At 42.6% G+C, this 21,559-nt stretch overlaps 1 protein-coding gene across 4 annotated transcripts in view; it reads left to right on the top strand.

Annotated features, from left to right (window-relative positions):
• Window positions 1-21,559, top strand: part of NCOA1 (nuclear receptor coactivator 1) — a 722,334-nt gene that overhangs the window by 677,269 nt on the left and 23,506 nt on the right. For 3 of the 4 annotated variants that reach the window (XM_069233763.1, XM_069233764.1, XM_069233762.1), the window contains 4 exons: window positions 438-539; window positions 7,382-7,483; window positions 18,625-19,018; window positions 19,926-20,100. In XM_069233763.1, the coding sequence (XP_069089864.1) occupies window positions 438-539; window positions 7,382-7,483; window positions 18,625-19,018; window positions 19,926-20,100 (773 nt within the window). The remainder of the gene's footprint in view (window positions 1-437; window positions 540-7,381; window positions 7,484-18,624; window positions 19,019-19,925; window positions 20,101-21,559) is intronic. The other variant, XM_069233765.1, reaches the window with a different exon arrangement.

The following is a 21,559-nucleotide window of genomic DNA, read 5'->3' as shown; positions in this document are numbered from 1 at the left end:
ACCTAATCCCAATGCACAACTCTAACTGGAGAGGAGACTATATCATCAGGCCTGTACAAAATGTGAACATTAGGATAACGTTGCCATAAAGAACTAGAGTTCTTTGTCCTATTTTGGATAGTAAAGGATTACTTTCCTCTCTTGATTGCACAGTACAGCCAAGAATTTCTGTTGCAATTTCTTACATCTTCCTAGAGATGCAGTTATTTCAGAACATTATCTGTGGAACATAGTTGAAATATCAAGATAAACTAAGAAACAGTATATAGGGGAAAACCTGCAATGAATCAGTGTGTTGAAAGTTGAAGGGACCGGTTTTCAAAGCTGTGCGCTCCAGCTGCCAGGGCTACAGTATCCTCCAGCTGCATCATTGAGTCTTTGTATCACAGTTCACATGATAATGCCGTTTAGTGTTTTTTCTTGCTCTTCACCTTTAGATCTTTCAGCAGAACCGGCAGGCAATCCTCAACCAGTACGGCGCCGGCGGCCCGGTCAACATAAGCATGAGGCCTGGCATGCAACAGCAGATGTCACCTCAGGTAACACTGCAGTATTTCATGTGCAAATCTCAAGACTTCACTTACTTTCTGTTATTGCTTGTGATACTCTAAAATGTTTGTGCTAAACTAAGAGATAATGAGATGAAATGTTTTTAGGGTAAAGTGGTTACCAGTGTATTTGGGTGTTTGATGTAACATTAAGTTCAACATGTTACAGAATATTCTTGGCACCCATTCAGTCTTACACCTGTGTCTCTCTGCACCCAAAATACTTGTACCTGTTTATACTTGTTCACTCAACCTCTTTCCAGCCTCCCTCCTTTATTTGTGTTTGCCTTGAGAGATTTTCCAAAATATCTCTGAAGCACCGGCGCATGTGTGATCCTAAACACAGACATCAGTCATGAGGCTCTACTTCTACTTGTTTGACTTCCTACTTAGCCTTTTCACTCTTCACTAAAGGATTCAGTGTGGTGTGCTTCAGTTTTGGCACAGTTTTTTTTTTTTTTTTTTTTTACAAACTGTTGCTGGAGATTTATTCTGTTCACCACCTTTCTCCTAAAAAGGTAGACTTTTGCTTAGGTCTTTAATCAGAAATTCAGCATAGAACGGAGTTAGCAATTCTCTACTCTGGCGATCTGAGGCACAGACAGATTCTGGGGACGCGGGAGCGATGGTCCTCCTTGTCCTATGTGTGGGTTTGATAATGTGGTCCTCAAGAGACTCTTGTATAGACTGAAGGGAACTGGAGTTTGTCAATTAAATTTAGTCTCTTGATACTTTCTTTTCTCCAAGATGAAGCTCGAGCCTTACTGATCCTCACACCGACACCTGCCTTCTTCTCCTGTAAATGTGTGTTCAGAGATTCTTGGAATTGTATTACATATGCTTTTGAAATGTGCCTGATATGCTCCAGCTGTAGCTGACATTCATCACCATATACTAGTAAGAGCCTGAGCCAGCCACCATTGGCTGACAGCAAATACATTAAAACTTAACATTTCAAAACCAGGCATCTTTTTGGTGACTAGACCCTGTCCCGTTTCTTGCCACTTAGCAAGTGCATCCTTCCATTTCCAACATGAGGAGCCAGAAACTTGAAAAAACTCACAGGTTTAAGCCAGACTATGAAACCCCATATTGGAAAGGTGACCCAGGTGGAATTGAACTCCCACCAGGCTGTTCCGGCATGAGTAATGGTGGAAAATCTTACTGACGCAAACAGTTCATAGTTGGGCTACCTGACTACCTACTGACACGGTTAAAGCACGTGCAGTACCTGGCAGGGCATGAGGCCTTGCTCAAGGTTTTCCAGAAGCTTATTGCCCCAGCTGTCCATTATCTTCTTATATGCCATTGGGTTGTAGTTCAGTCTCTACATAGTCATTATTATTTAGCATTGCATTTTTGTGTGTCAGTCTGATGCCCTATGTCTCAGTTCATCCTCTACGCTCCTCAACAGAGTCGTGCTTCACAACCCTAGATTCTCTACAGTGTGAATGGATGACTGCGCATTTATGGTACAGGCTGCACTATTTGGATAGCTTTGTTATTAAAATGAAGTTTGTGCTTAATAATCAGATGTTTAAATGGAATCATAAAATCTTCCTTTTTGAAAAGTTATAATTGTTAGGACTATACTCATGTTGCAGTTATTTTGACTGTGTCTAACACGAAGAGATAACGGGCCAAAAAGGGGTTTCCAATTTTGTTAGTGTGAAAATGTGTTAGTACATATGGGCCCACGTGGTGACATTCGTTTTCTACACAATCTAACCAGCATAGTTTAACACAGAGGTTTTGCAACCAGATTTTGCAGATTGTGGTTCTTCTGTTCTCACAGACATTGAGTCCAATGACATTGTAGAAGGCTTGACTTATTTAACTCATTGCAAAAAGTTTCCATTTCAGAACTGATCTTGGCATCTGTCATCTCAGATCATTGCAGGGAACACTTTTGACAGAACCGTTCTTTGCAGATCATCAGGCATTTACAGATGGAAATATTCACCCAAAGCAATTTTCACTGACATCAGAGGGTACTGCCTTTATACTTGTTGTTGTCTCATCTTGGCCCATGGCCTTAGTTCCCTGCACTCTATGGTTCACAGGAGCTTTACAGGCACTAGATACAAAGTTTTCCGAATAATAGGCTTTCCTAGATGACTGATGCCTGAATCAGGTTTGCCCCTTAAAGACTATTTATGGTTCCTCTGATGTTCCTGTTTTGGGATACATGCGCCTGTAGGTTACAGCACACAGGTTGGCATGGCTAAACCCTTCATATCTGGTGCAAAACGTGCAAGAAGAAGGCCTTTACCTTCCCATTTTTTTATTGATATCCTTCGCTTAGAGCATAAAAGAGTGTCTTATTGCAAGACTGATTGAGGTGGCTGTTAAAACATTGTTAACCTCTCATAGCTTTCCAACAGCGATCGTGGCTCTTCAAATTGGACATTGAAGGTTATTCTTCCACTTTTTCTGACTCCTCTCTGGTTGATGCTGTCATGTCCACATCTTCACCAAATGTTAGGAAATGAAGATGCCCCCTCGTATTCCTAAAGAAGAGCTTTTTCTCGACTACTCCTCAAACCTAAGTAACAAAACAGACTTTTTCAGATTCTTCTGGGATAGAAGTTCAGTTTGGGACACACACCGCTTTTATGGGGTCAAGTCTTACACTTTTATGCAGGGGAATTCATCATCCAGGAACCACGGGCTCTGCAGGGATACCACATGGGATCAGTCTTTTTTTAACCTTGGCTGTTCATGCTCTACTCCTTACATCTGTCTGTTCTTCCTCCAGTCCTGCTGTCAATAGAGAATCTTCTTGCATAGAGTCCTCTAGAGAGAGTTCTACCAGAAGGTGGCAAGTCAGAGCCTTTACCTCTTTAGATTGGGTGCTGGCACTATCTTAGAATAAGTGCTACTGACTTTCCTCTATGACCTTTTCAACACACATTCACCCGGCCAGAAATGTTGATTCCCATTCCTATATGTGTATAATGCTTATTTCACATCCTTTTCAGGCAGCCTCATTGCAAATTCTAGAGGTTCGTTGCCAGTGCATTACACAAGAATTGCAATTTACCTACATCAAGGCTGTCGTTGATTTGGTCCTAGTCTCCTCAGGTGTGACTTGCCCCCCTTATGAGGCCACAGCAACCCTTTTCGAACTGAGTCGGTCTTTGAATCTCCTATGGTCCTTTCGTGGCCTTGAACTGAATTCTGTATATTGGGACGAGAGCTAGATAAAGACTTTCTCTTCCTGAATGATTACGGTCTATGTAAGACACAGGTAGGTATTTCAAGTTGGTACAGTCATCCATGGTTTTGTGGTTTCTCAAATCACTAGACCTCATGACAGAGGTGGCTAAACTGTTCACATCAGGCACCAACTGAATGCATACTTCTCATTACTGTAGTCATTCAGTTATAAAGAGACACATTGCTAGTCAGTGATCTGTGTGTCATTTTCTCTTAATCATCCCTTCAAACTTTCAACATTGATCTCTGCCTCCGTAATATTGATAAGTCTGAGTCATCCTTTCTGTCTTGTCAATTTTTCACAGTTTGACAATCGAAAGCAAACCATATCTGCAGCAGAGAGCTTCTACTCTTCTCCTGCTCTGGAGTCTAAAAAGCAGAATTTATTCTGTAAACAGTTTCCAGACTAAAAGTTCAGATTGGAATATGCTTCTCCACTTCTTCCACCTCCAGGCATAAAAAGTAGTCGAAGGACATTACAGAGGATGCTGATTAGGAGTACGCTAAAGTGCATGGCACCTGGAAATGTTTTACGACCTCCAAAACTAATACAGTTCTTGTAGAAAATAGCAACCAATTCCATATATGACACCAAACCTTGGCTTCAGAGAGATTGAAACGTCATGGTTGGCAGTGTTCCTCCTACCTTTCAGTCATACGGCCTCCGTCTTTGACCGGGAGATTGACTGATCTGTTGTGGCTTCCATGTCCTGTGAGATTACATAAAAATTGGATTGGTGTTCAAAGCAGGATATTTCCATGGTAGTCATCACATTCACTGCGTCAAAATTGGAGCTGCCTGTATCTTCTGAGGCATTCAAGCATGATTGGGACAGAGGCTTGACTGGGTTCTGTAAGTATTCAATTATATTAAAAAAAACCTTCACATAAAACACCTTGAGACGAAAGGCAATATTCCTCCTATCCTAGGTCTTTCTTCCTCAGCTGTCAAAAGAGGGTGTTCATGCACATCACCAGTGCTAGAACCATGCTACATTTGCTTTGCTAATCATCAGGGAAGTTCACTCCCTGACCACCCCTGAATTCATGAAATTAGATATATGCAAGCATACAAGTGAGCGGGTGAACTTGTTCTTGTGACACATGGGAGCTCTGTAACGTTGTCAGTGGTCTTTAATCTAATAAGATGTTCCATCTAAGCAGTCAGGCACTGACCTATCCTCATCTTTAACTTTCAAAAGAAAACATTTTCTTCCAGCCACTTTGCCAATTTCCGTGAATGTGTTTATGATATAGGTGCAAAGTCGCCAGGTTGTCCCACTAGACTAACAAGAGAGGTATCACTACTCTTGGATTCGTCATAGATATCATCTTTTGGGGTCAGATATGTCATTTCAATGTAGGTCACACTGGTCCTATTTAGCAGCAGCTGGGGCCCATAGGACCTTGGTTATAAAATGGGGTTCTCCTAAAAACAAGGTAATTGTGCAACATTTGGTGGGATTCTCCACTTGCCCTCACCATTTAGGAGGCCTATCTAGTTTGGGATTTAATTGCCTTCATCCCCATTCGTACCCGGGTTTGAGGGACATGAACCTTATATCTGAAAGATGGTGTATCTTGTTGCTGTAATGATTCGGGGCGAATGAGCTGGGAGGTTTATTCTGACTGTGGAGCTTTATGCTGTTTTCCCAAGGGGATGATATTGTGCCCTTCATTGTTAAAGAAAAGCTTTGTGATTTCCACATCAGTACCATGCCTATAAATATTGTACGGAGGATCTTGAGATGCTACTTGGAGTGCACAGGATCGTCTCACTGCTGCCGTAGTTCTTCTGAGCCGTGGTTTTCCTGTATACTGCTTTGTGTGTTTCAGTATTATGTAGAGTTGCTGCTGCAATGTACTCCCCAAACACGTTTTTATGACCTACATGATATCACCCGCAAAGCAGTCTCCTGCTCTCCCTTGCTTTACGTGTATTGCACAGTCTCAGTACCCTGCTTCTAGTTTGTGCAACTGTTTCCCAAGTATATATTTGTTTGATCTTGCTTGTCCTCGTATACTTTTCATTTTGCTTGAAAGCCCCTTCATGGAGGGGAGCTGAGAGTGCTTGAGTAAATATATCTTCTCTTTTGTATTTGAAGACTTTCAGTCCATTGCCAGTCTTCCTTCCTTTTCCATGTATATGATCCACCCACCTTCTGCACGGTCTGACTTTATTGTGTTTTTCAATCTCAGGCGTGGTAGATGGTAAAGGGGAATTTGAGAAGCCATGGGCGAGGCAGGCTGAACAGACATGAGTTCAGGGATTACCAGTGTTAATAGATTGCACTCTTTTAGGGTTGTGTCTGAGAGCTACAGCACAGATCTTCATGTTGCTCAGAATTACATAGAAAGTATTTTTTCTATATGTTAGGAATATACTCCTATTGTGGTGACAGTAAAGTGCAAGTGTAGGATACCTTAGAAGAATGTTGTTGGTAAAACCAAACAGCGTTATTTTGTCAATAATAAAGACATAAGACTCCTCATCTCTGTGCTGCAGTGAAATAGTGTTCTGTCTGTAGTACTGTTTGCAGAGTCCTGACCAACAAGTTCTCTTTTAGGAAGCATATCCAGATCCTGGTTTAAGGCAAAAGAACATAGTTACTATCTGTACCTTGCCATACTGTGACGATATAGAACCAGTGAGGATCTAGTGGTTCTTCTAGCAAAGAAAGGTTTGTTACCTGAGTGTGCCTTTATTTTTTTCATTTTCCAAATAAAGCAGTGGCTTTTATTTGAGCCCGGTGAATATTTGAGATTCTGCCATCCAGTGTTGGAGAACGTTATCTATTTTTTGGAACAGTTGAATGATCCTTTCCTGACAAATGTTAGGTTTTGAAGCACTTAATGGTTAAAGAAAGTGGTGTGTTTTTTTATCTTCGTTTCCTTGCTCAATGAAAAGCAGTTTGTCTTTCCCATCACAAATAGTTATGTTCATTGTGTTGGGTGTCTAATAGTAGAACGTCATTATGACTGTTGCTCCTTCTGTCAGTAGTTTTGTTACAAAGTTGACATTTCTTTTAGCCTTGCTCCAAGCTACATCGATGACATACCTCCACACCAGCATTAGGCCAGTTGTTACCTGCTGCAGATGTGCCTTCTGGAAAGACATCTTTCCTGAACTAATAAATACTTTACCTTGGAGAGTTTCATTCACTAATTTATGGCTAGCAATGATGCTGACCATGGCTAACTTCTAATAGAGACCATGAGGCAAGCTGAGAGAAATCTCAGGTGTTTTATTAGATTTATTTTATCCTGTAGTCCTTGTAAAACTAAACCCAGACTGGGGGACTTCTCTTTGTCAGCTTCAGATTAATATCCATGTATTGAAATTTTGAGTCCTTTCTTCCCACTGTTAATTCAACTAGTATCTCCCTGTGATTTTAAAGTCCTCCACGGTTTTCGTTGTGTCTGCTGTGCTACTAAATGTTTCTTATTTCTGCTTTTCAAAGCCCTTGCTGCTTAATGTTAAGGTGTTCCTAGTATCTCACCACAAACAGTCTTTCAAGCGATGGCCGCATTGCAGCAGGCCTGGGTTAGAAGGGATTCTGCTAATAACTCTGAAGTATCCTATCCATCAGAGGAGACCTCTCTTTACCTTACAGAGATTGGTGCTCCCTCGACTTCGCTATTGGGAAGCAGAAGAGCCTTACTGGACGGACTCCCGATCGGAGCCCTGTCTAACTGGATCTCAGATAATAGCAGAGGTAAGTCCTCTCACTAGATTTATGATGGTTACAGTTAATTAATCCTTTGCTTTTGAAACTGAGGTCAAAAGCAGATCCCAAAGATTATTGAAGGGTTGGTTATTGGACGTGTAGAAAGATGTTTACTTTTTATTGACTACATTTTATCTAACATCTTCAAATAAAGTTAATTCTTCCACATATGGTGGGAGAAACCAGGTTTCAAGGTAGCCCATGGCTTCCTTTTTTAACAGTTGGCCAGGTAATTGGCATATTTCTGCCAGCAGGTGCTATACAGTGATCGCACCCTATTTTCATGTTTTTGAAGAGGTAGGTTCTATTTTCCCAAAAATGGAATTGAAATCTGTAATCCAAATTACAGTCTCCCCTCAATATAATTAGTTTGTGTCTGTCCTCTGTATTGGCCTGTTGTTTCAGGTTCATGCAGCATTAGTGAAGCCATTAACTAACATGTCAGCAAATACCTTAACCAACATTGTGTTTTGTACTGTTTATTCCATTCTTTATTTCAGGCATAAAGTAGGTAGGAGTCTGCCTTGCCATTGCCATATCTAAGGCACTAGAGGAGATGTGTCGGTCCTCAGAACCTTCTCCGGTTCCTAATGCCCCTCATCATTCTGCAGGCTGGGCTGTAAATTGTACTGTCTGCATCTAAAGGCCATAAATCACTTGCATCAAATCCAGCATGTTAAGGAAGTAAATTTGATCTGCAAGGGGTTGATTTTATTAGAGCTCTTCCCTACAAAATAGATGTATTTGTAATTAGGCAGAATTAGCAGAAATGCATATACTCAGTACTTTTATATAGACCAAGAAGCCATCTTTAACATTAGTACTTGGTGGAAGCACCCAATTTGTTTTCCAGATTCTTTCCTTCATCAAGATTCGGTCTATTTTTTGTTCACTTTCTTGTACCAAAGAATACTTAGGCTTTCATATACTAGACTTATCAGCCACTGTTAATGTAATTATCTTTTATGAACATTAATACGTTTTATTTTCTTTCAAAGGCAATTTAAAATTATTTATCAAAATGGGAAAGAATTGTGACTATCTGTAGGGTCACTATTATCAAACGTGGACATTTTTGCAAATTGACCTGAGAGAATCCTTATGACTAGAAAGAGAACATTCTGCACTGGGCATGACTTAAGAGTTGTTTTAGTAGGAAGAATGTTGATAAATAACCTGTGGAATACTTCTGTTTCCTCTGCGTGCCGGTCGTTCATGAAGCTTAGGTTGTTGAAGAGGAAAAAAGAGTTCCAATCTCAAATCATGGTCCAGCATTATATATGTTTTTTTAATTTGGCCATAATGTTTCATGCACAGAACCAAATATTATCAGATCCATCTTTCCAGAGCAAGACTATCATTCAGATCATTTCTGGTAAACAACCAGTTACAGACAGATTTTGAATGTACCCCTTGTAGTGGTCATGAAAAGGATGGTGAGTTTTTGAATATGTTTGAACATGTGGTTTCGTAACCCATTATTAGTGCGCTAGCTGTGATGTCAGTTCAGACAGACATTTAGGCCAGGGTTTTTGTGCTCTTCTAATTTGATTAGAGTGGACAGCAACAGTGCATTGACTTGTTGCTTAGGAGGCTTCATGATTTAGTAGTTGTGTTTAGGAGATCTGATGGTGGTGTGGTGGAGCTGTCTGGCTATTTTTCCATCTGTATGCTGGTGGTTGAACCATTTATCCATAACCAGGTGAGTATTCAGAGTCGGCGCCTTCTGCTACTAGGTGGTTGGTATAGCTCTCAATAAACATAAACACCCGAAGATTATATATTTGCTTTCCCCATGCTATTAAAATGATTTGATACTCTTTCTCTTCTAAGAAGTTGGTCATCCAACTAATGCTACTTATTACTCCACTTCGAAGACCCTGAGACAGAATTCATCGGACCAGTTGGTCATGGGGATCGCTGTTGCGTGTGCATTACATGTTGCTTACCTTGCATTATCTCAGTTTTGTGTCATGTATTTCATTTTTTCCCCTGAAGGTTCTTTGATTGCACTTTGAACCAGTTCCTTTGAGAATGTAGATAAGATTCTTTTGTTTTCCTCTGGTACATTAAGATTCAGTAACATTTGCTACTTTGCCACTTTTATGATTTATTTACATTGTATCCTAAAGTACCAAGTGGCAGAATTCACAAAATGGATCTAATACTATTGTGTCTCAACACATATGTTGATCTTGTGATGAGATGGATCTAGAAGATGGAAATGACAACAGAGACCACTGGTCTAAATGTCCACTTCCAAGCTTGATGCTGCAGCGAAAGTAAAGGTTTAGCTTGCTGACTGGATAATCAAAATGTTTTAGGCTTCCAAGTTTTATGACCTCCTGTGCCAAAAGTTTCTGTCCTTCAAAATTGTTGATTTTGTTAAAACAGGCCAGTCCATTACATACAGATCTTTAGCAGACATGGCACATTGAAGGTTCTGAAAGCCATTAGTGGGAGTTGCTTGTGGTACCTATGATGGTATGCCACAGTGTGCCATATGTGTAGAAGATGTAACATGTTTCTTAAAAAACACTCACAAGTGAAAGCGCATTTTGCACTCCACATCAGGCAGGACCAAGTGTTCATGGGATTGTTATGTGCTCTATAGTGTAGCTGACAAAACATATTTGTCAGCTGGGCAGTGAATGCAGTTTGTAGACTCACCGGCTCTAACTGGATCTATGTCTGCACTGGTAAACCCTTCTCAGCTTTTCATGTAATGCACACTAAGGCGCAGAGTAACTGAGTTGCATCATTGTTGCATGTGAGCCAGAATTGGTGGTGAAAAGGATGCCTTTACCTACTGACATTTAAACCCGAAATTCAGTGCTAGTCTCTATTGAAAACGAGTAGCCACACATACTACCTTGGTATTTAACATTTTTGCAGACTCACTACTGAAAGCTTTTGATGCCTTTCGCAGGCAGCATTGTATTCTGTACTTTGTCAGCCACATTCCTTTCTCCTTTTCTAGTGGATGACTGTGTTGTCAATTTACAATCTTGTGCTTGTGATTTTTTGCTTCTTTTTCTCTGCTGCTTTTGTCCCTCCCCAGGAGTATTGCTCTTTTACCATATTTGGGATTGATTGCTGTTTGTATCATTACACAGCTGAAGTAAGATACCATTTTGTGCAATCATTGTTGTTTCCTCTGTGAGCTCACTTCTTTTATTATTGTATTGCATTGTGTTCAACTATACCCCTGCCTCCCTCCTCATCTTACCAATCCCCACGCTTCCTCATTCTTTTCAGACCGCTCACGGTTTCTGACGGATACTTCTAGCCACATATTCACATCTTTAGAACAGCCCAGAGGCACCAGACTAGATCTGGAGAATTGTCAAGCAATTCTGCATCCTGAAAGGTGGAGTTATGCTGCTACGCACGAACTACACACCGCCTGTGAAGTGACTGACCAGAGTTACATAGAATGACACTTCTGTATGCTGACATCAGTTCGTTTTGTTCTGCACCTTCCAACGCAGATCTAGCGCTTTGCTCCTGCATTGTTCAGCCTTCCAACAACACCCAAAAACTCTTCACAGTGTTCCAGGAAATGATGTCTCCACCATAAATGATAGTATTCAGCTGTGCTGCGACAGCAGAAAGTAGATGTCGGTCACAGACCTGCACGAGGTGTGCCTTTGGCGGACGGGCTTCAGCCATGACTCAAAGTTGAGTGACAATGTGCTGTAATGCACCCGAAGGTTATTCGAGATCAGGCAGCAAAGCTGTAATTTGCTAAACATAAGAAGCCGTCGCAGCCTTCACAGAGAGCCTGCTCTAAGTCGCAGGCCTGGTTCCAGTCACAAAGTTCCTTTGATGCCTTCACTTTCCACTCAAAATCTTCTTGAAAGTCAAAGTCTGAATGCAAGTTCAAAAAAGCGAAGCTACATTTGACCCCATCCTGCCACTCTGGTTTCAAAGAGAAGGTGTACGGGTGTAAAGATTTGAGTCACACTAAATCAAGGTCACTATTTATAGAACAGATACCTCAAGTCGTCCCATGACACCCTAAGCTCCCCGGGCTGCCATCAATCATGCAGCAAATCGAGACCTCCAGGAAGGCCATGCTCTAAATCTTTAGTGTGCTTCCAGACCCTCTGGCATGCCTTGGGCCCAGCAAAACCACAGGAGACTCCAGTCAGGTTCTATTGGTGACCCTTCTCATAGCACCATCTGTCCCCTTGGTGACCTGTTATGATGCCTATATTGACAACACTACAGACTTCTTACTCCAGCCTTGAGACCCTGGCCAGGTCCCATTGCCAGTACTGACTTCGCTGGTGCTGATGAACAGCTAGGTGCCAACACCCATGTTGGCCCAGTAACAGACTTCCGCTTAAGCGTGACTGATGTTGTGCTACTAAATTGCAAAAACAGAACCAGTTATTGTGCAGCCTGATTCTAACCCAGTATGTCTGTCACACCACGACTATCAGAGCAGAGTGCACTCCAGGATGATGATGATGACGATGACGAGTAGTTGGCTTGCCCTCCCTCAGCATACTGGTGATGCTTTATACCTAGATGAACAGAGCTTGCCTCACCAAAAGGGGCGCCAGTGGGAGAAAGTGCTTCATTTGCTTTAGTGCTTCAGATGAAAGCTGCAGTACTAGAGTTACAGCTGCCCTCCGTGGAGACTAAGACATATGTTTTATCAGAGATTCCCCAGCCTGGCCATCAACATCAGATCACTTGCTTCTATTATGAGATGCCTCACAGATGCATTAATGGCTACCTGGGTTGAAACTGTGTTATTTTCTGCCTGTTAATTGGCAGGTGGCCAAGCAACATAGGTCTGCGCCCAGTGACCCAGATTTTCTCACCAAACACCCTACTCTGGAAAGTCTCATTGTACAGGCTTCGACCAGTAATGTAAATCCTAACTCAGACTAATACTTCAAGAAGGAATCCAACATGATTGGTGCTTTTGGCAATGAATGTTGTCTGACTCTGTGGTTCACAACCCTTCTGTCTTATAGGCAGATATACACATGCCTGATGCGATATAGCCAGCAAGACCTTTCCGGCAGTCCTAGAAGGGCTTTTGTATTCATTGATCCATGAAGGGAAGGAAATAAGTCGTCAGTGAAAGCTTAGATACACGCAGATTGCATTGGCAGGGCAGTTGCTACCAAAGGTGTTTTCCACAGACATGCCTGGATGTAATCAACTCGATTTTCTGGAGACGTGCAGGCATCGCTGACGGACTGGCCCATTTGATGGGACTTTTCTCTTCAGAGAAAGGGCAAACTTGGGCTGGAGTGGTTTAAAGATAGTAGGGGCAGAGCACATTCCGTTCAGCTGTTGAGTCCTGCAAAGCAATTCCTGCATCATTTCTGTAAATGTGGGCTTTACTCCAGGGTCCAGTCTAAAGGAAGTAACAGCCTTCATAGCCAGTGATGTAGCAGACAGCCTAGTCATTTCAAGGTTGTTGACTCGGCACCAGCAGACATCGCACAGGCCATCAGGGGCACCAGTCCTACAACTCCTTTTCCTCTGCCCCATCAGCCATCAAGCTGCTTTAGTTTGTCCTCAGCAGCTCGCACCCTACCAGTGGAGGCCTGGAGAGTATTTACTCTCTGGTTGGCAATTCATCACAATCTTGACAGATGGCTCTTACAAATTGTCCACAAGAGCTGCTCCGTCTCATTGTATCTCCTCCCCACCCCATATTTGCCCCATACCAGAGTGAATTTCGGAGTGGCATTTGTCCATCCAGCAGCAAAATGTGCGCTATTGAACTGGTACCGGATTTGGAGAATGGTGAGCGTTGTTCTTCATGTTACTTTCTCATTCTAGAAAAAAACGATAGGGCTCTTGGACCTATCCTGGACCATGGACACCTGAAAGCTTCTGTACAGATGGACTAATTCAGAATGTTCACATTGGCTCAAATCATATCTGGACCCAGCATACTGAATATTTTCCTTGAAATTGCAGGTCATGTATTTTCATATACCCATCCTGCATTCATACAAGTGTTACCTGTGGTTCAAAGTGGGCCGGCAGTGATCACTGCACATCTCCAGATGTTGGAAGTTCTCAAGTTCCTGTACTGTGACGACTGGCTGCTGAACTCGAACGGCTGACATGGTTAGTGTTCACTATAAAGAAGACAAAGTACCACCTGCTTCCCTCAAAAAGGCTTGCTTTCTTTGGGGCAATCTGGATACAGTGAAGTTCAAGGTCTTTTCTCCCCCTCAGCAAGTCTGGGACATTTAGGCTGTGATCCCAATATTTCGGGATGGATCCGAGTGAGGATGGCTGTGAGGCTTCTTGTCCTTTTAGTCTTGTGCATCTCCCTTGACAGCTATGCCAGGTGGCAGATGCAGGCCCTGAAATGGCACCTGACATCCTAGTGAGCCCAACGTCAAGGCTGTCTATCCAGACTCATCATTGGAGGGCTCGAGGGAGATGGCCCAAGATCTGGAGTGGTGCCTGTTATATCACAGTGTGTCCTGCAGCAGGACGCTCTTCCATTTTCAGCCAGAGCTGATAGTAGTGACCGACCCATCACTACTGGATTAGGGGGCTTATATGAGGGGCGGGGTGGTGCAGATGAGAAGCATCTGATCTCCAGCAGAGGGCCATCAACATATAAGCCTACTGAAGCTACAGGCCATCCGTATGACCCCCCCAGACTTTCGTGCCTTCCTTCAAAGGGAAGCTGATGCAAGTTCTTACTAACAACACTGCAGCCATGTGATACTGCAACAAGTAGGGTGTAGCAGAGTCCTGGGGCCTGTGCAAAGAGTTTCAAAGGTGTGGGAGGGGGTGTGACTGTAGCAGCAAAGCATGTTTCTGGTCACCAGCCATCCTTTCTGAATGCCTAAGCAGGTGTCTAGAAGATCTGTAGTAACATCTGCGTCCCAAGGTGGGACACGTTGAACTTGATCAGTTAGAAGAGTCCTGGCTATTCACCACCATTGCGAATGAGCAGTGACCACATTTTTGAGCTTTTGCCGTTTTTTGTAAGATCACCTGTTAGGAGACACATTCTGTGTGAAATTGCCTGGGGAACTCCTGTATACCTTTTAACCGCCTCTTGAATGCCTTCCCACCGCTACCCCTCCTGAGTTCTGAAGAAGATCAAGAACGACCAGTCCCAAGCCGTCCCAAATGCCTTGGACTGGGCGGGGAGCATGTGGTACCCAGCTGAGCTCTGCCCTCTAATGAGGCTACCACTGTGGGAGCGTCTCAGTTATAGGGCAGGCTCTCTGCCCATCTATAATTAATGGTAGGACAAGTTGATAGCCTGGTGTGGTGGCCAGGACATTGACATCTAACAAACAAAATTTAAGTTTATTAAAGATTTAACAAACGTGTTTTGGCCCAAACCATTTGTTATGCCCCATTTGGACCATAACTTGGGCTTGACATTCCTCATGTGTACCCTTTTTGAGTCTATGCACAGTTGCTCACTGTGTCTCTTGACTCTGAACACTCTTCTTCATTGTGATTATATCAGGTGAGTGAGTTGCAGACACTTTCAGTGCAACCACCATACACCACTTTCTTCCTAGACAAATTAGTGCTGTGGACTTGGGCAACTTTTTTCCTCAGGTTATGACTCCCTCCCAAGTCAGGCAGTCAGTCGCTTCAACAACGTTCCTTACTCCCCCTCACCTCCTCGAAAGAGTAGGAGAGGCTCCGTTGGTTGAACCCCAAAAGGGCTTCACATTTTTATAATTGATCATACCAGAGGCCCATCGAGTGAATGATCAGCTGATTGTGGTCTTTTCTACAAAGAAAGGTAGGCTGTTCAGAAGACTCAGTTGAGGAAGATAGTCCTCTGTATCAAGATCTACTATAGCCTTAGAACCCGCCGTAGCGGGCTCTACCGGCCTGTAAAAGCCCGCAGCACTCCATTGTCTCCAATGGAGCCCCCAGCATTCCAACGTTCTACTATGCAGTGGCCACCAGACAGCCCAGCAGCGTCTGCGAGCCCATTCCACCAGAGCCATGGCCACTGTCTCTGCGTTTGCATGAGGGGTGTTTATCCGTGGTATCTGCCAGGTTGCGTCTGTGCAAACCACTACTGCCTTGACTGCCAAGTCTGGGACTTTTTTGGTTTAAGTCCACTCCACAGTCCGCCACATTTTTGGAATTAATGCTTTGTATTTTGTGGTTATCAGTATCCATCAGAAGAATAAGTTACTTACCTTTGGTAATGGTCTTACTGGACACTGTATCTAACCTTAGATTCCTCACTACCTTCCTCTCTGTTCTGTGTAATGACCTCTATTTAATATCGAAAAAGGTGTCAAGATAGAGATCAATGCAACATCCCCAGCATTTGGTTTATGCTCCTCGTTTGAGGGTGTAGAAATAGAAAAGACAAGAAACTAACGTCAGCACACAGGGGTGGCTCTTATATGTGACTGCGCTGTCATTTCCAGGTGCTGTGGAGTCAACGTGAAGCCGCACAACACCGCCTGATGGTGTGTTGCTGGATGATTCTCTGGATCCCTGGGGGATATTCAAAAGTTGTGGATTCTGCAGTTAGATAGCATATCCCCTAGAAAGAGTGTTACCAAAGTAATGACCCTGGAATTTGACATCTGGCCTTCTGTAGTAAAGGCCGTGGTTACCGAGCCCTCGGAGTAGTTGACTCATCGACACACTGCAATGTGCATTTTTTGTCCTGTGATCTCGGGCCCTCCCACTCTCTTTCTTGTTATTTCTGCTTTTCGATTTCTGCCTCTTTTCCTTCCCATTTTACTCTAACCATGTCCCATGTCATAGGCAACAACTTGCTTAGCTTGTTCACTGTATTCCCTAGGAGGCAATGGGGTGTAGTGGCTAGAGCTACTTACTTCGGAACCAGATTACATTCCTGGCCTAATCTCAACATTCTGTGATTCTAGGTAGATTACTTAATATTCCCATGCCTAAATAAATGTGTGACATATGTTGCTCCTCATTTAAAGAGCTCCCGGGTTTGCGCTATACAAAAGGCTAGTCAATTTGAACGGGCACGGGTGCTGCAAATGCTCGCACAGCCGGAAGCCCTGCAGGTCTCCTGGGGAGGGTTAAAGGCCACTTTTTGTTCTCGTGGACATCTCGTTCACTGGGATCACACGGGGGACATTTTGTGATCGGAAACACTTGGCTCTCAGGGCTCCTCTATGATCCTAAACATTACATCAGATTGTCCACTGGCTTGCACTGCGTGCCATGTCATTTGTTAGATTATGACAGTTTTTATGAGAAATTCTGGTGTATTTTCCATTGCTGCCATGCTGTTAGCTCAAACGCTTGTGCCCAGATTTCCATTCTCAAGGTTGACTTAGGTCCCACATTGGACTTGGGACAATCGTGCCACGTAATTTTCTCAACAGCTTTTGTCACAGTAACAGTTTGCTTACCTGTGGTGCAAACACGTGATTAATTATATTTCACCCTCTGCCATTGGTGCACGTGAAAGATTAATGCCCTGAAACTTGCCATGGACTACAGGGGTCTGTAGTGCAATGTACCCCTAAAATCTTACGTTCCAGAAGACCCCTCCTTAGACCACCAATGGGTGGGTGGGTTGTAGAAGGTAATAAACAACATTTCATGAGGCAGCGTATCCTGAAACAAGATACAAACCAGCACATCACAAATGCAGTTTAAGTAAAAAAGGAGTTACTCAATAAGCGAGTTCTAGGACGGAATTAGAACATTCCAAAAAATAAATTGCGAAAATTCAGAGTACAAAATGTAGGTGCATAAAGTCATTGCCATGAAGTCAACAGGGCAATACAGAATAATAGTTAAAAACAAAAATTGTCTCAGTGCCAATGAGCAGCAGAACCAGTAAGAAATCGGACGGTATCCCCAGTAGCATGGGAGAAGTCACCTGGCTCTCTCCAAAATTGGAGGGTTTATTTAGTAAATCCCTCTTTGAACAGAAAGAAAGCTGCAGATGTATCAGGGTAAGAGCAAACGTAACACATTTCCAGCATATCAGAACAGTGAACTAATAAGCGTCATACAGCCTAGCCACCTAAGCGCTATCCCACCACATGAATACCGATCTAGCCCTCTATGTGCTAATGTTATTCGGAGCTGTCAGAGCAAACTAGTTACAAAGCGACAGTGAACCATTGTGGAATAATGCTATACTGCGAGCAGGTGGAAGAACCCGTGAGACACCAGTGAGCCCATGCTAGAGACAACAGCATAATTCGGAAATAAATATGACTTGCTTGACTTTATGCAGCAGAAATAACAAGCCGTGAATAAGCATGATGAGATATCCATTTGAAAAACATGGTGTTGAGGCCTGGATAGCACAAGCCAATAAAATGTCCTTTTACAGATCACATAAAAATTGCTTCAAAGGCAATAGCATCATATAAGTGTACACTTGTGATCTGAGTGTAGATTACTGCGAGGTCCGCTCTGTAGTAAAGAAGACCCTGAGCCATGATTTAGGTAGAAAACTTCTTGTAATAAAATGGAGAACTTCCACCCACAGCAGAACAGTGTGAATCCAATGTCTGTAACCATGAACATTCTGTGAAGAACTTGCCATCTTTCCATGAAGCAGACACTACAACTGAGCATCCCATTTAATCAAAAACATAATGCCACAATTACTATTCTTCACATTGTTAATATCACACAATTAATATTAAATGCACAAACATCTCCACAGGTCCCAATGGTTTCTAATGAAGCTGAATGTTTTTTTTCTTTTACTGTTTACAAGTTTGTTGCCATGACAGTGAGATTGGTGCTGGTGTCGAGCGTGCTGAATGTTGTCTGCTTGTGCGGGAGAGCAGTTTTATGCTCCTTGTGTAGCCAAACAAAACCAGTTGGCATTGCCAGTGCTTGTTGATGTTCGATGTGTCATGGAGCTATTGACGCCAGAGATGTCTGATTAACCTGGTTATGCCTAGTGTGTAAACATTTCAACTCTTTTTCATGAATCACTTTACTACTTTACTTTTTGTAGTTTTGGAGCATTAGCTCTATGTGTTGAGACTAATCTGAGTTATTTGTGTGAAAAGGCTTTAACACAGTCATCAGTTATGTGACATTTACTAATTGATTGTCCTTTGATTACTTAGCAGTTGCTGGTTCAAAGGATTGACAAATGTAACACTTGTATTTTCTGTTTGTTCTAGCCTCCTCTGAATGCACAGATGTTGGCGCAGCGCCAGCGAGAGCTTTACAGCCAGCAACACAGACAGAAACAACTTATGCATCAAAGAGCCATTTTAATGCGGCAGCAAAGCTTTGGCAACACCCTCCCTACCTCTGGTGGGCTACCTATAACGATGGGGGCTGCCCGCCTGCCTCAGGGTGCACCCCAGCAGTTCCCCTACCCTCCTAGCTACGGTACAAACACAGGAAATCCACCTGCCTCGACAAGTCCATTCTCACCACTGTCTCCAGGCTCCGAGCTGGCCAATCGCAGCGGCATGGTGAACAGAGGGCTGATGGGAAGCGTCGGAGGACAATTTGGTGCTGGGATGAATCCTCAGATTCAACAAAATGTCTTCCAGTTTTCAGGACCAGGTGTGTAGCCCGGACAAGGTCCCTCAAGGGAAGAGGAGAATGCATGCTAACATAGAAAAACAATGTCTTTGGAAATGTACTGTGTCACTTATTTTGTTCATTGGAAAGGTTTACTAGTGTTGAGAGGCATCAGCGCACCACACAGAACGCCCTACACACTTAGCCACACAGGCGAATGGCGTCTTTTGGAAATGGCCCTTTCTCAGAATAACATATTTTGTGCATTGTTTACCACTGAAGTATGTTCAGTGGTTACAATAAAATTACAATAGTATCAATTGGTTTTTATATTGTGCTTCATGCTTTAGTTGTTAAAACTCCTTAAATTAAATTGCCCAATGTATTAATTTACCTACCATAGAGAAAAAGAATGCTAAATTTTCCTTCCAGCAGTCAGGCTCATGACGCACTTAGATGTCAGCAACAAGCATTTAACACACTGCGCTACATTGTCAACAGAGACACACCGGCCGGATTGCGGGAAGGGAACTCACTCACTCTAAAATAGGTAATCAGCAAGTGTGACTGAAGAGCACCACATAGCAGAGGCCAGAGTTCCAACCAACAGCTCTGATGCAAATCCATCTTGTCGTCCTCCACCACCAAATACCCTGCTCTTTGAGCTAGATACTGACATTGCCGCACACTGTTCCCAACTTCAGATAAGCATCACATTAAATATACAATTAACTATTAGGAAATGTCCAAATCTGGCTAAACTACCTAAAATATAACTTCAACAGGACATAATCAGGTGTGTGTGGAAGTCTAGCTTATATTGGAGATAGATTTCCTTACATTTTCTAGAAAAGAAGCCACAGAAACCAGTTTTTGTGCAGTATTTGTGAGACATGTCCACCTTATAGATAAAATGTCAAATAAACTTCTCTTGCCTTCTACTTCACAGGAGTGGGTCAGCAAGGCGACCCTGCTTTCAGTTCTTCTCTCAGCCCAACGAGCCCTTTGCTGTCGCCTCGCATCACTCCGTCCCAGAGCCCCATGCTCCAGCAGACTCCAACCACACCAGGGTACCAGTCCCCAGAAATGAAGCCCTGGCAGCAAACCTCAATGGGAAGTAACAGGTACGCACCCCCTGAAGAGAACACAGTGTTAGTGCCCCCAACCTGATGGTGGCAAGCCTTTCCACGACAGAAGGTTTGCAGGGGAAATCTAGGCAGCCATGTCGCGTCTAAATCGAAAATAAATGTCTCTTTCAAAAAAGTGGTCGCAGCATCACCATCTTTAACTATTATGCCAAACTTAAGGAAAGGCTTTCAAGACACCTTTGTTTCATGTGGATTGGACATCTTTTTTAGGTTTCAGTCATGTCAAAAAATCACCCATAACTAACCAGTGCTCTTATGCGATTAGTGCTGTTCACCATGCCGCATTGTGGGTACTTAGTTCCAAATATATAGCTGTGTCTATGTACAGGTTTTGGACGTTTAAAACCTGTATGGATTCTAACATCTGTATCTTTGTTGTAAACAAGTAACTTTTCATCTTTCATATCTGACACATAATTTGTGTAACTTTTCACCAATTCACAAATATTGATAAAGTTGTTCCTACATATAAAACACCTCTTGCAGACATATGGTGTACAGATTTGTTATATGTGATGTGATGTGTTCTCACACAAATACTCGTGTACTAAGAGTTGAAGTACTCTGCTTTGTATGAACTTGTTCACTAAATCACATGCTTCATACGTGAAGAATATAGAGGTTACTGAATATGCTGTTCGCTAAATTACTTTATTCTTTAACATTAGATTTTTTTCATAGATTCACATGCTTGAATATTCCCATTATATAGCAGTGTACATACACACTGAAAACATCCACATAATAAATTCCATCCAGTCAGAAAGAAAACTTTTATTCGGTATGAAAAAGTTCATCCATTACAGCAGATAATCACCAATACATTATTAATATACCAATAAAACCATATATGATAAAAACACCCATCATAAATATGAACATATAAAAACCACATTCATAAAAAAACAATAAAATAGAAGAAATCATTCTAAAAACTCTACATTATTACGCCAGGTGATAGCTCCCTTCAAGAATGATCCCAGGCCCTTCCATACCAATATATCTGAGGCCATTTGTAACAACAGAAAAGCAGGACGATATTGCACGAAACCCTTGGGCTTTAGGAGAGGTAATAAAAAACGAGTTATAAACGGTGCATAAAAAACACAAAACAATGTAAAATGGAGCAAGGTCTGATGGGACACCCCATCGCAGGGGCAAAGTCTAATACATTTGTCCCCATACTGACCTAGCGGGAAACACAAATTACTTCTAATGCTTCCCAGGCGGAATCGAGTTATGAGAGACCTTTCCCTCACATCCTTTATTTCTAAAAGATAGCGCTCAGGGCCCACCCAAATCTTTAACATGATGTAGTCCCGGATTGATTTTTTCCCTAAAGCCTCCCCCTCCCTTTTGGAGTCCTGTATTCTCAGAAAATTGTCCTTAACCCATTTCTTGTCATGGCTAGTCAGACCCTCGGGATAATCAAACA

The sequence above is a fragment of the Pleurodeles waltl genome, chromosome 5 (genome assembly GCF_031143425.1).
Source record: "Pleurodeles waltl isolate 20211129_DDA chromosome 5, aPleWal1.hap1.20221129, whole genome shotgun sequence".
NCBI classification, from domain to species: domain Eukaryota; kingdom Metazoa; phylum Chordata; class Amphibia; order Caudata; family Salamandridae; genus Pleurodeles; species Pleurodeles waltl.
The sequence above is the reverse complement of the archived record's forward strand: the minus strand, read 5'-3'. Positions and strand labels throughout refer to the sequence as shown.